The following is a 25,522-nucleotide window of genomic DNA, read 5'->3' as shown; positions in this document are numbered from 1 at the left end:
CATATTATTCATTAAGTTAGGAACAAATGAGCTGCAGAACTAGCTAATAATCGTTTGCAGAGCAATCCGGGCACAATTTATAATCCAAATATAACCACATCATTACCTGAGAGTGTGGAGTATTTTTCGAGGCGGTGTAGCGAGTTCTCCTTCACTGAAGCTGTCAGGGTTTAACAGGAAGCTGGACTGCAGCTGTTCCACTGATGTTATCAGACTATTAAAGCTCCCGAGAAGCTCAATTTGAGCTGGCAAATCCTCTGCAGCAACTTCTGACTGCTGAGAAGTAAAATACAATTTATTAAAAGCAAAAATGCTCTTTGAATGGTTGCTGTTGTAACAGATATATATATATTGTCAAATCACATCAGAAGTCTGGACACAACAACAGGAACACCTAATTTCAGAAGACAAATATATCATTTGTATTGCACCAACCTCTTCGCCTTTATCCGTTTCTTCCTTTGGTTTCTCCTTTCTTTTGGACAAGTTGTACAGTTTCTTAATTCCTTCTCTGAGCCCCGGGCAGTAGTACAGAACCTGCAGAGACAGACAGACAGACAATAACAAGATCAATCATGATAAGAATGGATAAGAATGAAGAGATAGATGGATGAAATGTCATTTCAAAAAATAAATTAACTAATCTACATACAAATTTTCATAAAGTCAGTGTTAAAGAACAGTAGTAAGGATTTTCACCCATTATTTGTTTAAATAAAATACAACATTTGATAACTTTATTTCTGCCTAAAGCAGGCTCGAAGACTTATTTTAGACATTTGTAAGTGAAATCTAGGACTACTTAATAAGGCTTTTTTGATGAAACTGAATTTAACCATTTTTAAACTGTATCAAGACTGCATATTATAGTACATTTACACTGTCAACACAGTGCAGAATAACAACACACGTAATGAGGCATAACATCGCAGAACTTGCCTGCTTCCATACCCCATAATAGGTTTCCTTATTGTCTAACTAGTGGCCTACGTAAAGAGATGCAGTAGAGAAAATGAATGCAGTGGGAAAAGGCTGCAGAGATCAAGTGCCTGGATGTGTGATCCACTTCCATCTGTCTCTTTACATCCAACACTGCCAATGCAGATAAGCCACGGTGAGAGGAACTGATCTGAACACAAAGTATGTCACAGGAAGGAGGAGGCATAATGCTGGGGAGCAGCCACTCAGCTACAGGTTTTTATATATTATTCATCAGCCACAGAAGACACTGTTTTGGCCACAAAACATTCTTAGTGTTAAAGAATTAATTTTGTTTTCTCTATAAATTATATATTTTATGTCCTGAGAAGACCCACCTGTAAGATACTGTTCAAATAGCAGGTGTTTCCCAAGTTGTTGAGCCCCACAAATGGCACCAAGGTCTCTCTCTTTTCAGGTGGCAGGAGAAGGCCAGGTGAGGCTGGACATGGAGGGGGGGCAGGGACCACCTGATCACAGCTGCTGCTGCTTAACAGTGAAGAAGAAAACACAATATAAATTTAACAGACACAAAAAAGAAAAGAACAGTTACTCGTTATTTTCTTGCAGCATCACTAGGGTTGGGCAATATGGTTGCAATCATTTACAGTTTTACATCACATTAAACAAAACTCTTAACATGTTTGAAACCAAATATAACTCAGACACCACCATTTTTTTCATAAAGTCTCCTCAATATTATTGACTCTGGAAGCTAAGATTTGTAAATTGATATGAATATATAAATGAGCAGCTGTAGTACTTTAGTATTGCCAAGCCATAAGTATAACTATCATCTGAATTTTCTGAGAAAGGAGATTAAGAATGCTTCTGAATCATTAATATTCACGGCCAACTCTCCATTGTTACAACTTTCCTTGGCTTACAGATGCATAACAAAGATTTTACTCTCACAGGGTCCCAACGGCTTAAGGCAAGTTAGTAATTGTTAAGACAGATGAAATGTCAGAATGAAATTTAATACCAATTTTACACTAATGAAAACTGAAGAAAAAAAGCATGAATAGACATCACAGTGGGCATTCAAAGGCGATTTTTCTTGTTGTTGTAGGTGAAACTATCGTGATCTACGCTACAGAAATGTAATCTGCGTATGATTAATTATTATGTTTTTAATCACTATTAATTTTAATTTCTATAATGCAATGTCAGATGACAAATGATTTATAAAATCCAATTTCCCATGTCTTAGCATTTTTAAGATATTTAAAAGATCGATCTAAGACATTTTAATATAATTAAGGTCTACTTTTTAGATGAAAAAAAAAAAAATCAATACCTTTCAAGACTTTTTAAGGATCCATAAGAGCCCTTTTCGTAAATCCTAGCTTTATCCAAAATATCTAGTTTTGGTAGGCTTATGTGGCCAAAAGCAGTGTTGCAGGACCTCCATGGGTGCTTGAATAGGGTTCAAGGCATCCCCTGCATAAATCTCTGTCTTTTTCTGGCTTTTGACGACATTTTTGGCTCTGGAAAATTCAAAGATGCCAAATTATCATATAAATGATAGGCACATTTTTGATATTATATTTTCAAGAGCATGAAGGTAATGATTTAATGAAAATAAGGATGCATTTCTAATGAAATATCAAAGTATAAGGTATCCCATTCATCATATTCATTATTATGCCCTCACAAAAGCCATAGACTCAGCACAATAGTGTGACTGAAACTGTGTAAAACTTGAGACACCTTTCTTCTTGTAGGGCAATAAAGCAGTGGTCTGAACTTTGTTTGACCCCAAATAAATGTCACACCGACAGACAGAGGACACTCACCTGGCCTCAGACTCCACCTGTTCAACTGTTTTGGGTTCATCTGTTTGAGGTTCAGAGAAATCCAGAACTCGTTTAGTTTCTTTCTTCTGGAGAAACTTCAGAGACAGTTTGCTCTTCTTGATGGGACTCCCCATCGCCGCCACAACAGTTTCCCCCTGCAGACCCGGCATCTTTTTTACCAGTACTTTGGTGGCGAGTTTTATTCCTCTTCAGAGATGCAACAGCGCACCTCACTGGTGAGAAAAGGAAACACAAAATTTAGTTTCAATAGGCGCCATCAGAGTTCAACGAGAGCGAAAGTAACAAATTACGCACTTAACGTTATGATAACACAGAGCAGTTACGTAACTACAAACAAATTAACCGGGTGAAATGAATGAAAACAGCTCTCGTTCACTAAGTACAACCCGGTTACAGAGTGAACAACGTATTATATAACGTGTTAGCCGGCTAACGCTAACTTACTGCCTCTCTTGTTTTCATTCACTCTCAATGTCTGAATTTGAGCCGTTAACACCGGCAACCGTTGACTTTTCAGTGCTAGGAAGCAGCTCTCATGTAGCAAAGAGAGCACAACAAACCGCACTTTGCACACAGCACAGCGACAAAACTGGGTCAAAACGGTGCGGCGAAGAAGTGGGAGGAGAAAATAATCAGCACGCCGTTTTCAACAGTTCACTTAAACAAAACTAATAGTAAACAAACAATAAAATGCACGCAGCCGTTTTTACTCTTACCTCAATGAGTCATTTCAGACTGAAGTGTGATAAATGTCACGGAATATCCAGGTTTAGAGTCATTTACAGCCTGTTTGACCATCCAGACGGTGCAGCAGAAGTTGGCGCTTTTTCCTGCTGGAAGACCCATCGCCGACTGCACTGCCGGTCCAACACCAACACAACATCACAACGTCCGGCTAAACTGAGCGAATAACGGTCGCCCCTGACTTTTTTAACGTATTAAAATGTATACATAAAACTTGTAAATATGCATACACCTCTGTAAAATTATTTATCCAGAAAAAGTTTTAGTCCAGGTTTCAGGCACATAATTAGTCAGCTTTTTTATTTAGGCCCCCCAGACCAGTAGATTCATGATTTGTCAAGCAGCAGCAAGTTAGATCGTAACACCGGAAGTGATATTTTAGACTCTCCCAACAAATTAAAAGTCATCAAATGACAAGTGAAGGAGTAATTAGGTTTCCGAGTAACTACTGGTGTCGTTGTACTTTTATAACATTTTATATGCAGGACTTTAAGTAGCCTATTTTAAAATTGTTGTATGGCTACTTTATGTTTACTTGTACTTGAGAGGGGTGGTGGAAACGGGGGAGGCACTAATATTTTTTCAAACATTCGGGAGGGAGATAGGCCTATGTGTTTTTGATTTAGCATAGGTGAGTGACATTTAACCTGAACTGGTTGTATTTTGCATTTATTTTAAATACCCTAAGAACCCCAAAAGCCAGTGAGGCATGTTTTCTTTAAAAATCTCACAAATCCCACTAGCTATCACTATCATGGTCAAAGTCTGTAAAATATTGTTAATGGCAAGGGGAAAGTCATGCATCCCCTCCATCCACTCAGGGAGGCTCAAGAAAAATATAAATAATAAAATAAGAAATAAAAATAAAATTAAATAGAACAAAGTTGCACCCCAGCCAGGTATAGTCCCTTTGGAGAGGAAAAAATGATTAATTGCTTTCTGCTTTCAGTGGACCCCCAAACCCTCTGTCTCACATCATCACCCCTCTATGTCGAAATGAATTCTACATCCTTGACTGTTTACACAAAAAGTATTTTTGTTAGAAATGGTGTTTAATTGGAACCTTGGACTTTTGAGCTTTTGGAACACTTTGAATCCACTTTTTGTATGTAGCATTGACTACGAGAAATGAAGCAGTGTATTGCAGAACCCTAGGCAAGAATATAGGATCAAATCCCAGTGGGGGCTGAAAGAAAATCATATGCATCCAAACAAATGACAACACTGCATTTGAACCATACACAAATGTAGTATTTCAGGGAGGCTAAATAATGTATAGCCACTCTATTTTTGCACTTCCCTGAAAATTTTCGGCTTTTATTTTGAAGAAAGTAGGCAGTACAAGTTTTACTAATTTCACGTGCTTTGACAGTAGTCCTTTTTGCGGAACTCAACCTTTACAAATATTTGCGGATGCTTTATATTAACGAGACGCATGTTGCAAAATATCATCAAAATATTTTAAGGAATGCATTTCTTTTGCGCAAACATACAAAACACAACAGTACGTCACCGGTAATTGTTAAACCTGTTTGTTACGGGCAGTGTCCTGCTTCAACCTGCAGGAGGCGACATTGTACATGCAAATGGAGGTGGAAGTGTTGAGCATCATTCCCTCCTCCACTGGAGCATCGCTTCATCTGACAGTCAGCAGAGGCTATCCTTCCACGATTTTAACGGTAAGATACTGTTTACGATTTCTCTACACTCTGCGTGAATAGAAAAACTAAAATCCTCTTGAAAGACTCACTGCGAGAGTAGCCTATTTAATCTGTGTTTGATCTCATCTGTATCAGTTGTTGTGTGTTGATTAGAATAGAGCTACAGTGAGAGATTGTGGCAGGCGTGCGATTTTATCATACAGGATGGATCGCAGCAACTGAATACAAAAATAAGACATGACAGGTGTGTCGTCTCTTCCCCGCATGCAGCCAGTACAGGCATTTGTCAATACGATGGTATGTATGCAGGACGACCCGCTGCTGCTGCTGCTGCTGCTGCTGCTGCTGCTGCAGAGTGGCTGCTTGGTCAGCAGCAAAGATGTATCGATGGACACGAGAGCTGAGCCTCAGCTTCCAGAATTTACTCTACTTATTTTCTGGCTTGGTGATCAAGTGATGTTGCAGCGAGGATGCTGATACAGTAGTGGATGGGAGTAGTTTGGACTTCCTGTTGGGCTGTGATGGAGCTACAGCATGCAGTCACCATCACCATTCTCAGAGTGTGTTATCTTTGCAATCTCCACCTCTGGGTTGGCTTTAACAGTACATTTCATCACTAAATGAACATACCAGAACCTCATTCCTCATTTGAAAAGGGTGGAAATGATCTTAAACCCCCCCACTTGTGATGTTTAATAATCGCCTGATGAAATAGATTTCATTACAGATGTAATAACCAGCAGGTGATTTATACAGATTTAACAAGGTGGTGGGGAGGTGTTATGTTCTTTCACATCCCATCTGAAGCCTAACCAGGAGATGCATTATAAGACGGATTACTGTGTCCCACTTCCCTCATCACCTCCTGATAACATCATTTTCTCAAGGGGAGCTTTTTTTTTTGCCTGCACTCTGAAAAAGGCAGAGTCTGCCACCCATGTCCTGAAGCTATGTGAAATCAACACGAGGCCTTGTTTGTGATTGGCTAGCATTACACACTGATTGCAACAGGATTGTCAGATAGTGAGCAAGGTCACGGGACAGATTTGAGGACTTAAATGATGATGGAAGCTTACCCTTCCCTGGAAATGTATGCTTAACACTTATGGAGACTTATTTCTATTTTCAGAAATCACAGATTAAAGGAAAAACAAGACAAAAAACATCCACCTGTCCCACACTGCATTTACTCCCACAATCAATGCAAACATTTCAGAGATAATGCCACCTACTGGCTGACCCCACAAGAATTTAACCCCTAACCTGTATGAGTAATGAGGACCATTCTCCATGCACTGAGCAGTGGAGCTGGCCTTTATAAAGGCAGGCATTGTCCCTGGAGGCAGAGCTCTCTCACGGCCTGAGCAGCAGAGGTTGCCGGTGTGGCAGCTCAAAGTCCTGGCCCATGACACCTCCCCTCTCCCTCCAACCTCCATCCACCTTCTCTCCCAGGACGGCAACAAGGAGGGAAAATGAAAGCATGTTGAGCGACAGGCAATGCTGCACTCCAAGAATGAGAGGCATGTCCTGAAATCTACTTTAATTAACCTCTGAACAACAAACCCCTCTGTACACACACACACACACGTGCCTTTTTGTATAGGCCTGTAGGGTGTAGCAACATTATTAACCATTTAATTACACTATATAAACAGCATGTAACATGTTAATTAATGACATTTAGCCATTTTTAAGGTTGATATTTTTTTAACCTTTAGACCGGAGATACTCAACTTGCTTTGCTTGGTGGCCACTTTTGCAAAATGACAGGAGGCCAGGGGCCAGTCACAGCAGCTCCATGCATGCTTCTAGGATCTCAGGACATTTCTAGGATTTAAGGACATTTCTAGGATTTCAGGATGTTTCTGGGACTTCAGGACATAAGGGCCTTATCTAGCACCTCTGTCTGGGGGTGCAGGAAGCTCTGTTTTGATGCTGTTTATGCACTCTGGCACCTTATGTATACTAAAAGCCTGTGGGCCGTAAGTTAAGTATCGCTGCTTTTGACAAACCAGGGCTAGCTGTTTCCCCCCGTTTCCAGTCTTTGTGCGGAGCTAGTTTCACAAAATGTTGAAGTTTTTCTTCAGCAGTTTAATGTTTAATGTCTTACAGACCAGAACTTATTCACGAGGAATTAAAGATCTAGTGTGTAGGATTTAGTGGCATCTAACAGCACATTCATTTCCAGTTTGCTTGTCTGACAATAGTCCTGAAGTACAATGAGACCTGGCAAGAGTAAGCCTCATCATACATGGCATTGTCTTTAAGAAGACGACTAACAATAGCCATATCAACAGCATATTTGAACAGCTTGAAATTACTGGCCATTTTATATGTGTAAATGGAAAACAACAGTGGTGACAGTACAGAGCCTTGAGGTGCCCCAGTATTCAAAACAAGCTCTTCTGAGTACACTCCGTTCATTAAAACTTAAATACAATGTAAGAGGCTACCTTTCACATTCATCTTTAAAAGTTGTTCTAAAAAGTGTCGATTTGTATAGTATTAACAGTTTAAATCAGAGAAAAGCAGCAAATTCTCATATTTTAGTAGCTTGAATCAGCAAATGCTTGGTGTTCTTAAATAATAAATAACTTAAAATGATTCACTGATTATCAAAATAAAATAAAAAGTAGATTTTTCCTACTCACATTGTTTCCTTAGAAGGATTTTTAGAGGCCTGGAGGGATGAATAACACAAGTTAAATCAACTTTTTCAGCTCATCAACATAGATGAAACTTACTGTGAGCACTACATTCAGCTAATTAAGGGCTGTTTTTGCCATGAAGCATGTTATTCCTCTGCTCTCCCATCAGCTAGTTTATTTTCTCTGAAATCCCCAGCAGACACAGGCTCTGCTCAGTCAGGAGAGTACTTTTGTGTGTTTGTCTTGCCAGTAAAAGAGGGTTAATGAGATCCTCTACGAGTGTATGCATGTGTGAATAACCTCGCATGCATATGTGCATATATCAAATCAGATCAGGCAGAGTTCTCCCTCTCTCTCTCACTCTCTCTCTGCATACTTTAGAGCATCTGAGCGACTCCCATTTGATGCATGCTGACGAGGTGGGTGTATCCAGCCCAGCCGCTCTGATGTTAGGAGGCAGCAACTCCTTCATCCTACTCAGTCTGCTCTCTACTCTCCCTGCTCTCCTGTTTCAGCCAGTCTGTCTGCCCTCTAGCGTAGTACTCTCCTTTCACTCACCGCTATTCATCACCATCCAGGATACATTTACACAAACCCACGCAGGTAGACAGAGCATTGTCCCAGTGGACTGAAGAGTTTGGCTGATAGATAACAGATATATTTACATTACCCTGGAAAGAATTAGAAAGTGGGGATCTGTAGCATTGCAGTTGAAGCTGAAGTTTGCTCCCCACTACGTTTTTTTTTTTTTTGTCCTAAAGGATATCACACACAGCTGCAGAGGTAAGGGAAGAATAGATACAGTATGCACTTTTTTGCTGTTTTTCTCTATTTATTTCACTGTTTTGCTCTCATTTCTCCTTTCTCAGCTGTTTCTTGTGTGCCTCTCATGCTCTATTTTCATAATGCATCTGCTGTCAGTTATTGATTCATCATGTTTCGTTATTCTTTTTACTGTCTCTTTTTTTTCCATTTTTACAACTTTTCCTATTTATTATGCTTCTATCTGGTGCTCTATTTTGCCTTCTTTCTTCTTCTCCATCTCAATGCAGTTCATTTACAGGTCCCATATTGTAAGAGTAAGACTTCCATATCTCTATTTATAATAAAACAGGTATAGGTGCTATAAAAATACAGCGGAAGTATCAAAATGCTTAATCCACAGAGGATTGTACATGGTCTACATTTAGATTGTGCTCTTAAACAAGCCGTCAGGACTTCCGTGAAGTTATGATGTCACAACTACACTACATAAAAGTGGAAATGCTGACCAATCAAAGCAGACTGGGCTTTTTCAGGGGACGGGCTTAAAGAGACAAGTACTAAAATGGAGCATTTTAGACAGAGAGTGTATAGATGTATATTCAAGCAGACAGTGTGAGGAAAATTAAGGTTTTTTTTAAAAAAAAAATTAAAGCATGTAAATATGTTCTAGTAGAAACCCCAAATACTAGTTTGAACCTGAAAATTAGCATCACATGGGATCTTTAAAATGTTTTTTTAAGCTGAATCTACAGTTTTTCAAACCAGCATACATTTATTTACATTCCAGCCATGCTGTGAAGACTTTTTATCATCTTTCTCTCTCTGTATGCTGATGTTTGTTTTTTTGCACTAAGCTTTGGAATCTTCTTGCATCCGTGTGGTTATCAGATGCTGGATGCTAGACATGCACATACATATTTGTGCACAATATGTACAAACAGACTGACAAAGGGAGTCTCTCTCTTTAAAATTATCTGCCTATTTGTCTTTTATGTCTATCAATACCAGTTGATCCCCTCCCTGAGGCAATTCGTCAGCTGGACCAGGTTTCACTAAAATTCCCCTCCGTCCTAAAAGACTAACGTCTTTCAGCTGGAGCCTGACACGTGCACATATGCATACAGTTACAATACACACGTTGTAGAAAAGCACGCTAACCAGGCAGTGGATGGAGCTGAGAAGGAATAGCAAGTGATGGCTGTTGTTTAGAATGATCATATATGCAACTTTTGCACGGTTGCTTCATAGCGATCTGCATGCATTCACGCTGCATCGATGCCTTCTCTCTCTTTCTAATGCAAAACCTCCCTGTCTCTCTCTATCTCTGCTATTTTCTGGTCTGTATGTATTCTCAGTTAGTCTTGGTCACTGCTTTGCTTGCCTGCCACAGAGCATTGTCCATGGTTGGTTGGTTAACCGCAGCTACACAACATTAAAAAGGCAAAGCGTCCCTGTTACATGGGGCATGTTTACAGGCTGTCACATTGTGTGTGACTGTGTTTTATGCTGCATTCACTGACATTAAGAACTCCCCATCCATACCCAGGTTAAAGGCCACATTGTTATTTACTCACACACACACACACACACACACACACACACACACATACACACACAAACAGCCACAGTCCTCTGAGATATTGCTGACCCGCATTAGTGTACAGTCTCTAGCTGTGTGTGTGTTTATTTTTGTATATGTGTGTGTGCGTGTCTGCGTGATTTCCTCGGAGGTGCAGTGAGGTGACTCATAGCAGCTCACATGCTGGTGGCTGTTAGATGCATTCACTGTAATGATGCCATGATGTGTTATTTGCAAATAGGCACTGTCTGATGAAACAGTTTATCCGTAAAATGTCAACTTTTCAGGAAATGAAAACAAGCAAAATAGCCCTTTTTTCACTATCCATGAATTTTTAAGGATGGGTGTGCAATCTGAGAAGATTTTGTAATCCTAAATCTCAAATATTTTACTTAATACATAGCAGAGCTTGTAATGCTTTAATTACAGTTAAAAACACACAGGACACAGGATAAGTTTTAGTTCTGTAACCTCACTTCTGGATGCCACTAAATCCTATACGTTAAACCTTTAACTGAAAAGTGGCTCTGGGGACGGCAATGTCCGCCAGTCACTTTAGTCCAGACTGAAAGATCTCAACAACTGTTGAATGGATTAGCATTTAATTTGGGACACACATACATGGTCCGCAGAGGATGAGTCCCACTGACTGATGAATCCTGCTCTAGCTCCAATAGCACGTTGACATTTGTGGTTTTGAGTGAAACACATTCTCATGCTAACTCATCGTATATCACTACTTGTTCAGTGTCCTCCTGCATTTGTTGTTGACGTTCAGGGACGGTGTTTCAGTTCATGCCTGTTAACTGAATTGTGTCCTTTTCTTTTCAAAATACTCTTCCCTTTTCACAGGAAATGTCCAGTTTCTGAATTTTTAGATACATACAGTCTTTTTCAAAATACAAGCATGTGGTTAGGTTAAAGCAACAAAATCACATGGTTAGGTTTAGAAAAAAACATCATGGTTTGGCTCAACATTCACAGAGGAAGCGAACAGCAGGCTCCTATGTGAAGGTCTGGGTTTTGTTGGACCCATCCACAGCCGTGAAAGGTGGCTTTTGGCTTTGGTGTCTGGCACCAAATTCACTGACCAAGTGGTGATATAAGACGTGTTAGGAATGACAAAGGGCTGAAATGTCTCAACAAGTATTGGTATTAACATTCATGTCGTACTCAAACTGAAGTAACTTTAGATATCCCTGACTTTTCATCTTGTTCCATTCGATCAACTATTTAATTTGTCCAGTGGTTCATGAGCAAATCAGAATACTATTAACATTCCCATCAGCCTCAGTTGTATGTTAAATGCTTATCAGTAAATGTTAGTATGCCAACATGCTAAACTAAGACACTGTAGCTGTTAAACATCAGTATTTAGCATTGTTAGTGTGAGCATGTGAGGACGCTGATGTTAGCATTTATCTAAAAGCATCACTGTTCACATTACCTACAAGAGGGAAAACAAACAAGATTTTCTGGGGTAAACTATATATCATGAATAGTAAAGTAGTCCACTTTGGTCCTGCAGTGGAAACCAGACCATTAGGGACCAGGCCTTAGGTAGAACTGTATAGGAAAGGCTTAGCAGCTTAATCTGATGGAAAGTGTATTGAAGCACAGATAGACACACACACAAACACACACACACACACACACACACACACACACACACACACACACACACACACACACACACACGCACACACACACTGGGCCCACCCAGAGTCTGCAGCCACTCCAGTGAGCATCTTGGGATGACTGCTCTTATACAGAGTAGAGCACAGAACACTTGCTTCACTCTGAATAACTAAACACGCTGTGCCGTCACACTGAATAAACACACCATGCTCTGCTCGTGTTTTCTGAGTTTGTGCGATTGTCACGATGCTAATTATTCTTACTCTAACGTCAGTTGTCGGCTAAGAAACAAACCACGTGGCACACGAAATGATTCCTTCACACACACATTGTAGTGATGCGTGTGTGTCTGGTGTGTCTAGAGCAGTCTGTTGCAGGTTGTTTTCTCACCAAGCAAGATGGGCAGTAATGTGTAATGTGCATGGTGTGTGTGTGTGTGTGTGTGTGTGTGTGTGTGAAGTTGGCTAGTGCTAGTCAATGCCAGCCTGTGCTCTGTCTGGACTGGCCACGTGCCCGGCGCTCCCATGTGGTTCTTATTCTCCAGACTTTCACATCCACTGACTCCTCCTAAGGCTTCTCTGAACCTGTAAATGCCTTTGTTGGCCCACACAGCGGGAGTGTGTTTGCGCACAAATGTGTGTGCCTAGCTGATTGCTGAAAGGGATAAAGGTGTTTGGTTTCTTACTGAACCAAATAACCCACTACAAAGACAAAACAAAACTAAAAAAGGAATGAATCTGTGAGGGTGTGTGAGTTTTCAAAAACACTACTTTGCAAGTGTGCATGAAATCGAGCCATGTAGGGCAACAATAGTTGGATTTTTTTTTTTTATTGTTTTATCTCCACAGTTTAAAAAAAAAAGAGATGTTCTTTCACTGAACAAGTGGCAGAGCCTTGGCTAAGGAGCTTTAGGGCTTCTTAGCTGTGCTGTGGGAGGGAGAGGGACTCCCTAAACTCTCTGTCTGTGTCAGTCAAAGAAGCCAAAAACCCCTCGCTGTGAACACACACAGATACATGAGAGCCACGAGTCAGCAGGCTCGCACTCACACACACCAGCTGAGTGAACGCCTAGGGATAGCACTACTAATCTCATTCTCTGTTGACACACTATTCCTCAGCTGTGCCGTGCTTTCACAGCTCTCTCTCCCTCTCTCTCCATGTCGGTATCCTAAAGCTAGAGGTGTGCTCCTTCCTATCACTGTCAGCAGAAGGGTGAGTTCGCACAGTGCCGGTGGTGTGTGTGTGTGTGTGTGTGTGTGTGTGTGTGTGTGTGTGTGTGTGTGTGTGTGTGTGTGTGTGTGTGTGTATGCTTTGTGCCTGCAGCACAAAACAGTGGGACTTTGCAAAAGTTCAACTTAAGTGGCTCTGTGGTCCTCAGGTGGTTTCCTGAGGAGGGGTAGAAGTGAGAGGAGAAATTCTCAAAGTAGTTTAATTTATTAAATTCACCAAATTCTGCGAATACATTCAAAACAAATCTATTTCAATCCACTTTATTAACTTTATGTTATAGCTTTTTCTTTCTATCTTTATTCTTTCTTTTCCATCGATCATATGGTTTAAAGTATAAAATTAGAAATGTATGAATTCAGACAAATTGCAAAACTTACTGTAACTTTAATAAGAGATTGTCAACATCAGCACTTTGGCCCTTGACAATTCATGAGTTTGTTGTGGATGATGTTGATCCAGCCCATTTTTGGACAGCAGCCAACCAGCACTGAAGTCATTGCCAAGGTAGGCAGATTTCTTTCTTTGCCCTGAAAGCACATTTTGTGTTTAGAGGAATGTCGGCTGGCTTGGCTCTGTACACAGCACAGTCCTACTACAGTCTCTTTACCAATTTAAGTCATTTAATTTAGTGTCACTCAAATGACCAACTGACTGATGACATGACATGTGACATCCCAGGGACCTCGCATTACTGTCCACAGTGTCTAACAACTACTGTGCAGGTTAAAGTTGATGATTTAACTTAATTTATTTTAGTTGCCTGAAAAGGAGCAGATTACTAATGATGACAATTAACCTTTGACTGACGGTCCAAAATAATGCAATTCACCTGCTTTGTCACTGCGCTCAGAGTCACTCACAGACACCATCCATTGTATTAAGTTTTTAATACAATAATGAGTCATCTCTTTGTTTTTTGCTCACAGGCTTAGTTGTGTTTGGCTACAGGGCTAAATATATTCCTCCTGATCAACATCCCCCCATCAACCACTGGATTACCAAGCCTTTCAAAGGTACAGAGTGGTACAGGAATGAGTCCTAAAACCCAGAAATTTGTTTGAATATTAGCACTTCGCATTCCCTCATCTCGAAGTCAGTGTTTTGTTTTTTTGAATGGGTTTGTTGTAAGATACATGAAATAAAGTCTGTGGATAACATAAGCTTAAGCGGTGGACATTTTACAACATAAAATCCATCTGTAAATCCCCCACTTGTAAATTTTAAGCCTTTACATGTCGTGCAAGAAGACACTCCCTAAATGGGGCTACAGAGCGCCATCATGTCGAACACAGCTTTACAGCCTCGTTATGGAGGTGACGTTGAAGACATGCGGCCGCGTTGTAGTACGTTTATAGGCGTTAGCTTTTTACTTTTAGCGATTGCATTTATGCTTTAAAATTCATAAAAGTGGAGTTTATTTTGAAGATTATCTTGCTGAACAAAATGTGCAACTGTCATAAACACTTGTTTACCACAAATCTTATTTCTGCAATAATCCAAAATATAAAGGAAACAGTAGCCATAATTCCTGCAAACTGGAGCTTTAAGCAGAATTTCTAAACACACCATATTGTATCCCTGGAAAGGCCCCAGCAGAGCACTACAGGTGGGCCATCAGTGAATAAAACCCCATTTTTTTCTGTTGTGTTGCACCGTGCCTTTGTTGTGTCCCATTTGTTGTATTGAACAGTGATGAGGAAGAGATGCAAAGCCTTTTTTGTGATCTAGAGCCAAAAACTCCATCATTTCTTTCACATATTCTTTAAAACAACATTTCTCCTATTTTCTTGTTAGTGATGGAGGAGATGATGTTGGAAACATCCTTCTTTATGATGTGACAGCAGCCTTGTGGAATTGGAAAAGAATGCTTTTAGTATTTCTTGTGTGACATCTTCTTTCACTTCCTTGTCAGAACAATACTGGAATGTCCCGCTGTGATCTGAAGGTGCTTCCAACTTTAGTTGAAATGTGGAAAAGGGGGTGTAACCGTGACAGTCAACAAACACCTCAAAGATGAACAGCATGTGAAATCGTCTTGTGACATCAGTCCAGTCTTTGAAAAACAGTTGGCTATGCTGTTTCCATTGTTACTGAGCTCAACAATAGTATGTGTGTTTTTGTGGAATGTCCATGGCGGATGCATGAGTGGGTGAGTGTAGCTCGACAAGGGTCACTGAGGTGGGCTGCAGTTCAACGCTGAGGGGAACTATAGCGATCAGAGGAACAAAACAAGCTGTTAGCGTTTCCCATGTTCTTAGACCTCTGGTAGGGTGGGGGAATCAAGCCTGGTTTTCACTTTCTAACAAAACCATATATTCAAAACTTTCCTCTCTTTTTAAGGCTGCAACAGTGATTTTGCAGGTTTAGGCCATTAACAATTCATTGTATATTTTTCACAATGCTGCCAGCCATTTCCCAAAGCATGCAAGTTTTCCTCTATTACCTTTTCATGGTAGGATTAAAACCCTTAAAACAGTATCTGGTGACAGCTAAAGCTTGGATGCCGGGGGTGTCCTTCAATGCATCAAAATAAGACAATTGTTAACATTCCCAAAACTGTCCAACCATGATGATTACATAATTAACTCCAGTATGGCCCTTTAAAGGACAGGGGTCAGATGCAGTTTCCAGTGAGTTCATATCTGAGTTCAGATCAGAGCCATCATTTAAACAACAATTTCTTCACGTAGAATTTAAAACAAAGTCCTGAACTGCAGCTGAGCCTGAAATTAGGAACCACAACCGGACGTTTCTCAAGTAGCAACGGTGAGGAACAATGGCTAGGTCCATCCTCACATTGTTTACCTACGTTGTATCCCCACCACTGCTCCTTAATGGGTTCCTGGCATTGACAGGCAGGAAAAAACAGAGTCTGTCGTGTGAGGAGTCGAGAGTGCACAGGGGAACGTGGGACTTCCTAATGGAACCTTCATCACCAAATACTGTCTTGTAATTGGCTGGCTGAACGTGAACTTCCTGTCTGAGTGTTGTTAGAAGTGACCACTCCCTGCAAAAAAGTCAAAAGATGTATTGAGTGAGTGAGAGTGTGTGTGTGTGTGTGTGTGAGAGAGAGAGAAACTGTTGTGTGTTTTGAACCTGAAATAACCTCTGGCTCTCTGAGTGTATATTTGAATATTTGAGATGCTTGTGTGTATATAAATATCGAATGCGGATACAGTGTTATGCTCTTCTTACGAAGGTTGTGGAAGTGTTATTTCCTTGGCAGACTCCTCGAGTTCCTCTTCTAAACTCAACTCTTCTAAACATACTTTACTCACTGAAACATGTTGGATATCTGCTGCACTTTTATTGCACTGCAGTCTATTTATGAACGCTATTTTCCCATACTGCCTCACTGCTCAGTTTGCAAACACTCCTCTCCCTTTTTCTGCTGCTGGTCAGTATTACAGCATTTCACGTCCTGCTTTGACCTCAGCTTCCACCTGCAGGGTCTGATTATAAGTTTTCCCAATTGGTTTATTATCTTCACTCCCCCAGTCTCCACTGCGTTGCACTTTGGGGTGACAAGACCAGAGCCTAAACCTCAATTATCAACACTGTACATACTCCCCGTCCACATTATAAGTCTGTTCCATGTGAGTTTACTGACAGAAACACAAGTACACACACACTCAGTGACTGTTGCTTACTATCGGTATTGCCTCCTACTGCTCTTGCTGACAGCATGAGTGGCAAGGAGAGATTGTCGGTAAACCACAACTATGTGAGAGTGTAGAGGACTATGATTGTTGCTGCGGCTGCTGGACGACAGTGGGATGTCTGAGGAATTTAACAGTTGTATCAAACCATGTAGGTTTTGAAAATAGAATTTGGTTAACAGACCAACCACAGTAAAATAGCAGAGGGGACACATTAGGGCTGAAATAATCAGTCTGTTAATAGAATAGAAAATTAATCCGGCTTTTTTTTTTGGATAACTAATTCATCATGTACAATGTTTCCCAAACATTTATTTATGGCAGTTGGCCACGATAACATCTGCCATCACGTATTGATTTGTTATTTTGGGAGCTTGACCATTGATTAGCAGTGGTACTGGGATATACAGTATACCATACTGCACAACACTCTGGGAGCACAGAGTGTGCTCTGGGCCCAGATGGAGCAGCAGAACACCATGCGCAGTAAAAGTTAAACTTAATTGTGTTTGACGCCGGGTCTAAACGTTTTTTTTCACTCGCCTCTGCAGAAGCTGCTCCACTCATCTATCTGATCTGATCACCTCTGATTGGATGGATTGATCAATTAACCACCCTGTGACTTATACTTCATAAACTGCTGCTGAGGAATAAAAAGAACTCATGAGACGCATAATGATAAAAAGGGACACTCACAAAGAAAAACTACACCAAAAAACAAAATGGAAAGTTTGCTGATCCCCACCTCCACCCCCACCATCAGCTATCACCAAACAAACTTTCAAATTCTGTGAGAAACACTGATGCAAGTTATATCTTCAGCAAAATGCCATATATTTGCTGTCAGGATATGATGAAAGTTTCAGCAGATATGACAAAACCTTATTTTTTATAAAAGTTACCTACAGCAGCTTTAAATGTTTCAGGAAAATTGCATGGATGGACAAGTAAGAGTAACAATTGACATCCTTTAGGAGGTTGGTAGAGCAAGTCAAAGATGTCTTTAGACAAATTTCTCAGGTGTATGAGTACTGAGTGTGTGATTAAACAAACAGAACTCACACACACGGGCACAGAAGCACAGAACTGTCCCTGAGAGCAGCCCAAATCTAAACAACCATCACCTGCAGAGCTGCAGCGCCAGCAGACTTGTGCTTCCTATCAGCAAGAGGCAAAACAGCAGCAGCTGTGTAGAATTGCAAATGTAGACATGTCGATGTGTGTGTCTCTTTCCTTAGCGCATGCATGTGTGTGTGTTTGAGGACTTAAGATTTTACATTTTAAACCTCTGAACTTCTGATGAGTCACGCACTGTTTCCATGTGCTGCTCCACATCGAAACTTCCTTGGTCTTCCTCTCAGAAAAGATTTAAACTCTGACACCATTCATTTAAAGGTCATTTGAGATCCTGTTAGCTACTGGTGCTGAAGATTTGGCAATATTAATTCTTCCTGCTTGTGGATGTTTTTAAGTTGTTCTGAGTGTTTTTTTTTTAATTTATCAAAAGGCAAATTTTAAAGTTCTAATGTCTTCAAATTGTATTTGAGAATTGTGTCATCCTGATGGGCTTGTGTTAGGGCCTCTGGACACACTTGGTTGCACTTAGTGATGGTTTTTTATGCTCGTCTCTCACTCCAGCCCCCTTGAACTCATTCACAAGACAACGTCAACACATGCTTTCTCTATCTGACAACTCTTTTTTTCCTATGAAATTTTTATGCCTCCCATCTGCGAGCCAAAGAGAAAATTGACTTCATGGCACTCTTCTCTGTCTCACACACACACACACTCACCTCTGTTGCTTCTAAGGTAGTTATTGCCTTCCCGGAGGTTAAAGCACACACATTTAAGATGTTAGAAGTAAAGAAGAGTACAAGAAAGGCAGAGATGAAACAGATGAAAAGGAAGAAAAAAGATGATGAGATGACTGAGAGTGAGTGAAGGGGAGATAAAACATTTTTTTTGTGTAAAAGAGTGCATTTGTGCATGTGTGTGTTTGCATATGTGTGCGCAAAGCTTGTTTGATGTCCTTCTCATCTTTCAAACTGGCGGTGGTGAGATGGCTTGCACTAATGGGTTGCATGAAGCTCAGGAATGTAGATCAACAGATGAATGCCTCACTGCTGCGTATGACTGTGTATCTGTGTGCTTGTGGTGTGAGAGAGTGAAAGCACACTGCACACGTATGCAGTGTTGGTGCACACACACACACACACACACACACACACAAAAAGTTGCTTGTAAACTACCAGATTATGAGCTCTCAGAGGTGTGTGTGTGTGTGTGCGTGCGCGCATGTGTGCGTGCATGCCTGTGTGTGCGTGCGTGCACGTGTTTGCCTCAGTAAGAACCTTTCTCGTGTGAGTTGCAGAGTGTTTGGCCTCAGTGGAACTGCTGCCTGACCGAGATTTAATGAGCCCTGAACCTTGTCTGCTCCTCCACCTGTGAGTGTGTGTTTGTGCATTTCAGTTTCTCGCAGCTTGTTGTTGGAGCTTCTAAAACATTCGTTTCCCACCAGGGACCAGGCGGAATCTTCTGTATTTCAGTGTTTGCCCAGTGATTTTTGTTATGTACACACACACACACACGCACATATCAGCAGTATTTCCAGTGACTGAATGTTGAGGAAACCCAATGTAATTATACCAGACAGGTAGAGTTTATGTAATTTTGTGTAAGAAATATGCTGCAGCAAATATGCTTACCAAGCAAAAAGTGGCAAAATATAAGATCATTAAAATATTTACATATACCAGGTGTGTCAATGGGAAAAATGTGTTAAACACAGTTTTAGGGAATAACTGTCTCTCTGTGGACAAATATTACAAAGTCTGTTTGCTTATAGATAGAAAGGCATTAGCTCACAACTGGGTTCTGCTGGCAGCAGGCGATAGGATCCAAATGTTAGTAAAAAGGCAGTTTACGGAGGGTAACACTTGGTGACAGGCAGTCAAGATCAGGCAAACAAACACAGCAGACTTGGCAGGCAGAACATACACAGCTGGCAGGCAACAGGTAAGACACAGGCAAACAAACAGAAATTGCTTGAAATCCAACAAAACCTGCTACTGTAGCAACATCAGCAAAATTTGACAATCTGTTAGTAGCTGAAAAGTTAAATCCATAACTGCGTTCTAATTGCTTCCTTTAAAATGTGCATTTCAAGAGTGAATACATTACACAAGGCTGTCCCCCTTCAAGCAAATTTGAGAAATCTTCGCTGCATCCTTTTTAGCAACCCCAAATCCACTGTGCATCCTTTTGATGGAAGCAGCTCCTGACTACTACAGAGACTCAGAAAAAAAAGAGTCAGAGCTATAAGAGGAGAGAGAGGGAAGGTGCAGGTGTCATTGTGACACAATCAGACTAGATTGCAGCACTTGAACTGGCACACCCACCATGAATGACTCCAATCAGCAAGATTGTATCATCAGGGAGGCCTCTTGTGACTGTCAATCAGGGCCCGGCGTTTGAAGCCGTTCTTTTGAAACGCAGTTCCTGAACTGAATTATTGATGTTGCAAAACTGCTTTTAAGTATGTTGTTTTTTATTCCCCGACAGTGCGTCAAATGAATGCAAAGGGAATAATTGTACATTAAAAGATTTCCATTACATTGAGCAATAATATGAAGAAAAAGGGTATATTTTGGACTGGGTGAGTAGTTTAGAAGTAAGTCCATGGTATATATTCAAAAGTGTTTTATTAGGTGTACTCTTTTTTTAAGCCAACTGAAGATGATGCACTCTTGTTAATATTAATTTCATTATAAGATTATTTTACTTTTTAGTTTTTTAATTTGTAATATGGTTTTAAAATTGAGTACAAATTAATTCAATGTATTCTACCCAACACTGGGACCCATGGGCTTCTTCTTGTAAGGGCCCTGACACACCGAGCCGAAGTTTTTGTAAGGGCCCTAACCCATCAATGTCCCACCATTTGTGAGAATCTGCACTAGTTGGTCCTTGTGGGCTGTTTTTGGCCAATTCAGCACAATGAAAAACAGCTACAGTCAAGAGGTGTGAGATGGAGAAAACTTGTTATATTAAGTTGGATTTGAGCTCTTTAGCTAAAACGGTTCTTAATCATTTGTGATATTGTTCACTAGCACAATTCCATTATGTTGTGTTGTTAATGTAGAAACTGGCTAATAATGTCTTGAATCTGTCCTGACGGTCTTCCAGTGTTCCTTTTTGAATTACAAATAGAGACTACCACTGCTTGCTGGTACAAAGATTTATTTGCTATCATGCAGGTGCAGAATGTACATGCTAGTTTGCTGTTGGCTGTAAATTCATTGTCAATGGACCTGTACTTGTATCGCGACTTTCTAATTCTCCGACCACTCAAAGCGCTTTAACATGTCACGTTTACCCAATCACACACTTTCACTGACGTCTGAGAAACCATACAATGTGCCACCTGCTACATGCGCTCACAGCAGCAATTTGGGATTCAGATACAGTATTTCAAATAATGGACAACCTGCTCTGGCCCTAGTCTTTGAGGTGTGTTCAAGTGCAACATTTTTGCCGACACACGCAACATGAGGCAACACAACACAGCAGCTTGCACACTTCATAAATGAGTGAAATTTGTGCTTTAAATTGTGGAAATACAGTAGTTGTAACAGCAGGCAGCTGTGCTGCAGTGCCATAGCAACAACAATGTCAGTGTCAACACCACAAGCAAGCAAGATGCAGAAGTTCAGTGAGGTTGCCATCACATGTTGCTCACACATGCAGTGTGGCCCAGGCATTATGTTTGTAGAGCCTGGTCATACTGTCCAGAAGATGATTCCTTTAGTATGGTTATGAAGAATAAAGATTAAAATACAAAAATACAAAAACTGTGACAAAACCTCAGACTGGCCATCCTATCTACTTTCTATCTTCTTCTGGCCCCTGCAGCTCCAGAAGTTGCTGACACAGTGCCATTATCTCCCTGTTCTCCCCGGTAACTAAAATCCACAGACAGCTCTCCATGTCAGCCAATCAGATAACAGATAGCCCCTAATTTCTAGTCAGTGCTGCATGCCTTTCATCCCACTGCTAGAAAGCATTTTGCTAGACAGATAGGATCCCGCGGAGTGTTTACTGTGTGCAGCATCTGAGAAACAGACATAAGGAGAAAGAAGAAACAGAGGGACGATCTTGGGCTTGATTTTAAGGATGAAGAAATGAATGGAGGAGAAAATGAGTGAGGTAGGGAGAGAGATGAAAGCAGGAAAACAAATAATAAAGGATGGAGGGATGATGGAAGCAAGAGACAGAAACCCTCTTTCAGCTCACCTCTCCCATGTCAGTTATAGGAAGGCCTGGTAGAGAGACATTAAATTAATGATTTAGTTTGAGCAGGAGAGAGAGAATGTCAGCAGGCATTCCAGAGGCCATGTTTCCCCCCCGCTATCTATCTTTCTGCCTGCATGTCTGCTCCCCAATCAGATATTTCTATCAGTCAGCAGTGGGTTCCTGAAACACTAAGCCATCTCTTTTCACATCCAGCAAATCAGATGCAGAGAGATGGAGGAAGGGAATGCGGAGGGACAGGGAAAGATTGAGGGTAGAAAGGGGAAGAAAAAAAGCAAGATGGGAAGAAGATGAGAGGAGGCAGCAGTGATGGGCGAGAGGGGAGCAAGAATCTGCTAGAGCAGAATCTGCATCCCTGATATAATTGGCATCTCAAATGAGGGTTTCGGTAGCAACACTACACTCACTCTTTGGAACGGATTTCATTGCACCGCAGTCATATTTCCTTAGCAACATTAGTGTCTTAATGAAATTCTGGTCTGAGCCGAGGCCAAGCCTCAGAGCAAATGAGTTTCTCCACCGCTACAATTTCTAGTTGTAGCCCACCACACATTTACAAACGGACAGAGAGGGTTTTCCTGTTCAAATTAGCCTGCTTGGTCAGCTGTCACTGTGAATTATGTTAACCATCGAGTGTAATAAATGTTTCCGATTTTCGTGGCAAGAGTGCAGATGTATTTGCAGTCTCATAGTGACTGGATGCATACAATAGCAACACAACAGAAAAGGGCAGTCACTGCAGAGCTCAATAAATATATAATCAATATTCAGCTCTGAAAGCAGTTTGGCTGCAATAAATAAAAAGCAATGCAGAAGTCAAAGTCAGGTCTACTGTAACTACTTTTACTGGATGTAAAAACTGAAAGCACTGAATTTATATGTCAGCTTGTCAAGATAATGCAGTTGGGAAGTTATTGCTTTTGAGCTTTGCAAAGACTACATACCTTTACATGTTTTTAAAATCCATTTAACCAATTTAACCAATTACATTGATGGCTTTTTTTGAGTAGTTTTACAACTACTGGATGGATTGCTATGAAATTTGATAGACATTCATGTCCCCTCATGTTTCACACCAAACACCCATCTCCTGGGGAAAAGTCCTGTTGTTGTGGGACCCGACCCCTAACTCCTTACATTGACTTTCGGTCTTTATACTACTTCCTGCTTTACTGCCATCAGAGCATTGGTCATGTAATCGCAGCCTTCCTGATTCTGTTGGTTATTTATGAACAACTGGCTCATAATTATGTGGGTTATATATGAATTGTGGTGTGTTTTATAGATACATGTTCAAACAAAGCAATGTGGACTTGTTTTAAAATAACTGAGTATTTAGACAGTGACACATTTTTATTGTGTTGTCTCTGCTAATCTGAATGGAAGAATTACTGTAAGGTCAACATTTAGCTTTAATATGAGTATGTTTACAATCATATTTGGGTGAATGGGGTGCGACTGTCCGAAATTTGGGGTCTGTGGATAAAAATGTGCATGATGGCTACTATCTAAAACCATTTAAACTGCTTTAAATAGGACTGCAGAGCCAAAAAGATACAAAACGTCACTATTCAAACATTACATATTGCACCGTATATTGCACCTGTCAACATAAACAACTGAAAAAACTTAAGAAATGTGAAAAATGGCTGTGGGCGCCATCAGGCCTGAGTGCATCACACTTTGCTCCTGCTGTGTGGTCATGCCTTCTCCCAGTAGAAAGCAAAAGCCAACACATGCTTTGCCAGCCTGCATCGTTGCACAAACACAAACCAATAGTGACCCACTGACGCTTTGTTTTTCTGTGTCATGATGCCACCGCTGTGCATTGTCTTGCAGCTGACTAAGCCGCTTCAGAGCTCTCTATGCAATGCGGCAATTTGGCAACAACCCAGAGCCCCAGATTTGTCCTAAACCATTTCAGTTAGGATGTTCATGCCAACTGTGGTTTAATACAGAGAGAAATAACTAGCCTGCATAACAAACCCAATTTTTGTCACCAGGATCAAGCAGATGGGTCGTGTTTAGTATGTCTTGTTTGGTCAAGTCCTGTTGTCTCTTTATCTGACTGTCTCACTGTTTTGCGCACTTATCTGGCACATCATCGTAGGTGACCATCTGTTTGTTTACTGGGAAAAGATGTAGGCTTTTTTTAACAACCTGCAGCTCTATGTCTTCTGATCTGCCAGTAGATTTATGGTTAGTTTGGATCTTGTAAAAGGTATCAGTACAGTAAGTGTATGTTAAATCTGATGCTGAAAACATGATTCTCTCCCTCCTCCTCCTCCCTCTGAGCTCTAACATTATGCACATATACAGTACATGCATGCACAAATGGATGGAGAGCAGTCTACAGAAAAAAATCTCTCCCTGGCTCTTAGGTTATTTTTATCCCGACTGCTCATAAGCAGTGTGTCTTCCATTTTACGTACCTCTGTCCCTTAGTGACTTTTCTTTTAAATCTCTCTCCCCTCTCTCTCTCTCTCTATCCGTCCATTCATCTGAGCTGTGTGAGAGTGAGGCTATGAGGGAAGAGATAAAAGCGGGATGTTTTCATCATAGACACACAGACATGCAGCTCTCTTAATGTAGTTTGTGTTTGTACAGTAGGCTACTGCCCTGAATGCACGTTACTGTGTGTTTCTCTTGCATTGTGGCATTCACATGTTCCACCTCCTGATTAAACGCTGGTGAAAATAAAAGGCTTAATGTGCTGCCTACACTGGGAGAATTTCTAAATGTAAAAGTTGTGTTATTTATATGTGTGTGTGTGTGTGTGTATGTGTGTGGGTGGTTGCATGCATGCGTATTACTGGATGTGAGTAAGAACATGAATACACTTTTTTTTTTTTTTTTTTCAGTCCCAGGCGGCACGCTCTGAGGCTGAGAAATAAAGCCAACGCAAGGTGCCAAAAACTGCAGTTCCACTAATGGCCACTTGAGGGTGGCTCCAAGAGCAAGTCATTCCCCATAGATCCCCATGTTAAAATTCCAGATTTTAAACAGAAATAAACATGCCTGTTTTCATCTCTATAGCTAAATTCTGCATTCATGACAACTGCATGTAAAGTTAACATATTTAAGGGCGGGGCCACTTGAGTGACAGGCTGTCTGCAAAGCATCGCTGCAGTCTGTGAGTCAGATCCACCACTTGCTCACCTATAGTCCCATCCTCTCTTTCAAATATGAGCACTTCTGGCTTCAGAAAGAAAACAAGATGAAGACAGACAAAATGCTGTACTTGAGGATTAAAAATGCTAGTCCACAAAAAAATGGGTGACGTCACAATAGCTAAGTCCATTATTTGATACAGTCTATGGCTAGCACATGCACACACACAAACACACACACACACACACACACACACACACACACACAGACTATACTAGACAATCAAGCCCTCTGCATTAGGGAGGACATATATTATAGTCTATAAACTGTCTGAAAACTGTTTTCAGCCAACTGAACTGATTGTTAAGCCAACAGTATT

At 40.8% G+C, this 25,522-nt stretch overlaps 2 protein-coding genes across 6 annotated transcripts in view; one reads left to right on the top strand and one right to left on the bottom strand.

The window, feature by feature from the left end:
- The window catches only part of usp1 (ubiquitin specific peptidase 1), a 9,691-nt gene extending 6,042 nt beyond the window's left edge, over positions 1–3,649 (bottom strand). Inside the window, exons 1-5 of one of the 4 annotated variants that reach the window (XM_042484086.2) lie at positions 3,515–3,649; positions 2,778–3,010; positions 1,317–1,467; positions 436–537; positions 107–276 (exon numbers count right to left, since the gene is read on the bottom strand). In XM_042484086.2, coding sequence (XP_042340020.2) covers positions 107–276; positions 436–537; positions 1,317–1,467; positions 2,778–2,947 — 593 coding nt within the window. In that variant the 5' untranslated portion in view covers positions 2,948–3,010; positions 3,515–3,649. Of the gene's footprint in view, positions 1–106; positions 277–435; positions 538–1,316; positions 1,468–2,777; positions 3,011–3,242; positions 3,372–3,514 lie in introns of those variants that run through there. The other 3 variants (XM_088077535.1, XM_088077534.1, XM_088077533.1) reach the window with 3 other exon arrangements.
- Positions 3,650–5,147: 1,498 nt separating this feature from the next.
- The window catches only part of kank4 (KN motif and ankyrin repeat domains 4), a 90,384-nt gene continuing 70,009 nt past the window's right edge, over positions 5,148–25,522 (top strand). The window contains exon 1 of one of the 2 annotated variants that reach the window (XM_088077530.1): positions 5,148–5,221. The gene's annotated coding sequence lies outside the window, so the exon portion shown is untranslated. Of the gene's footprint in view, positions 5,222–8,344; positions 8,635–25,522 lie in introns of those variants that run through there. The other variant, XM_042512409.2, reaches the window with a different exon arrangement.

This window comes from Plectropomus leopardus, chromosome 5 (assembly GCF_026936395.1).
Source record: "Plectropomus leopardus strain MGB_pleo_1.0 chromosome 5, ASM2693639v1, whole genome shotgun sequence".
Taxonomy (NCBI): domain Eukaryota; kingdom Metazoa; phylum Chordata; class Actinopteri; order Perciformes; family Serranidae; genus Plectropomus; species Plectropomus leopardus.
This window is presented reverse-complemented; position numbering and strand designations above follow the sequence as displayed.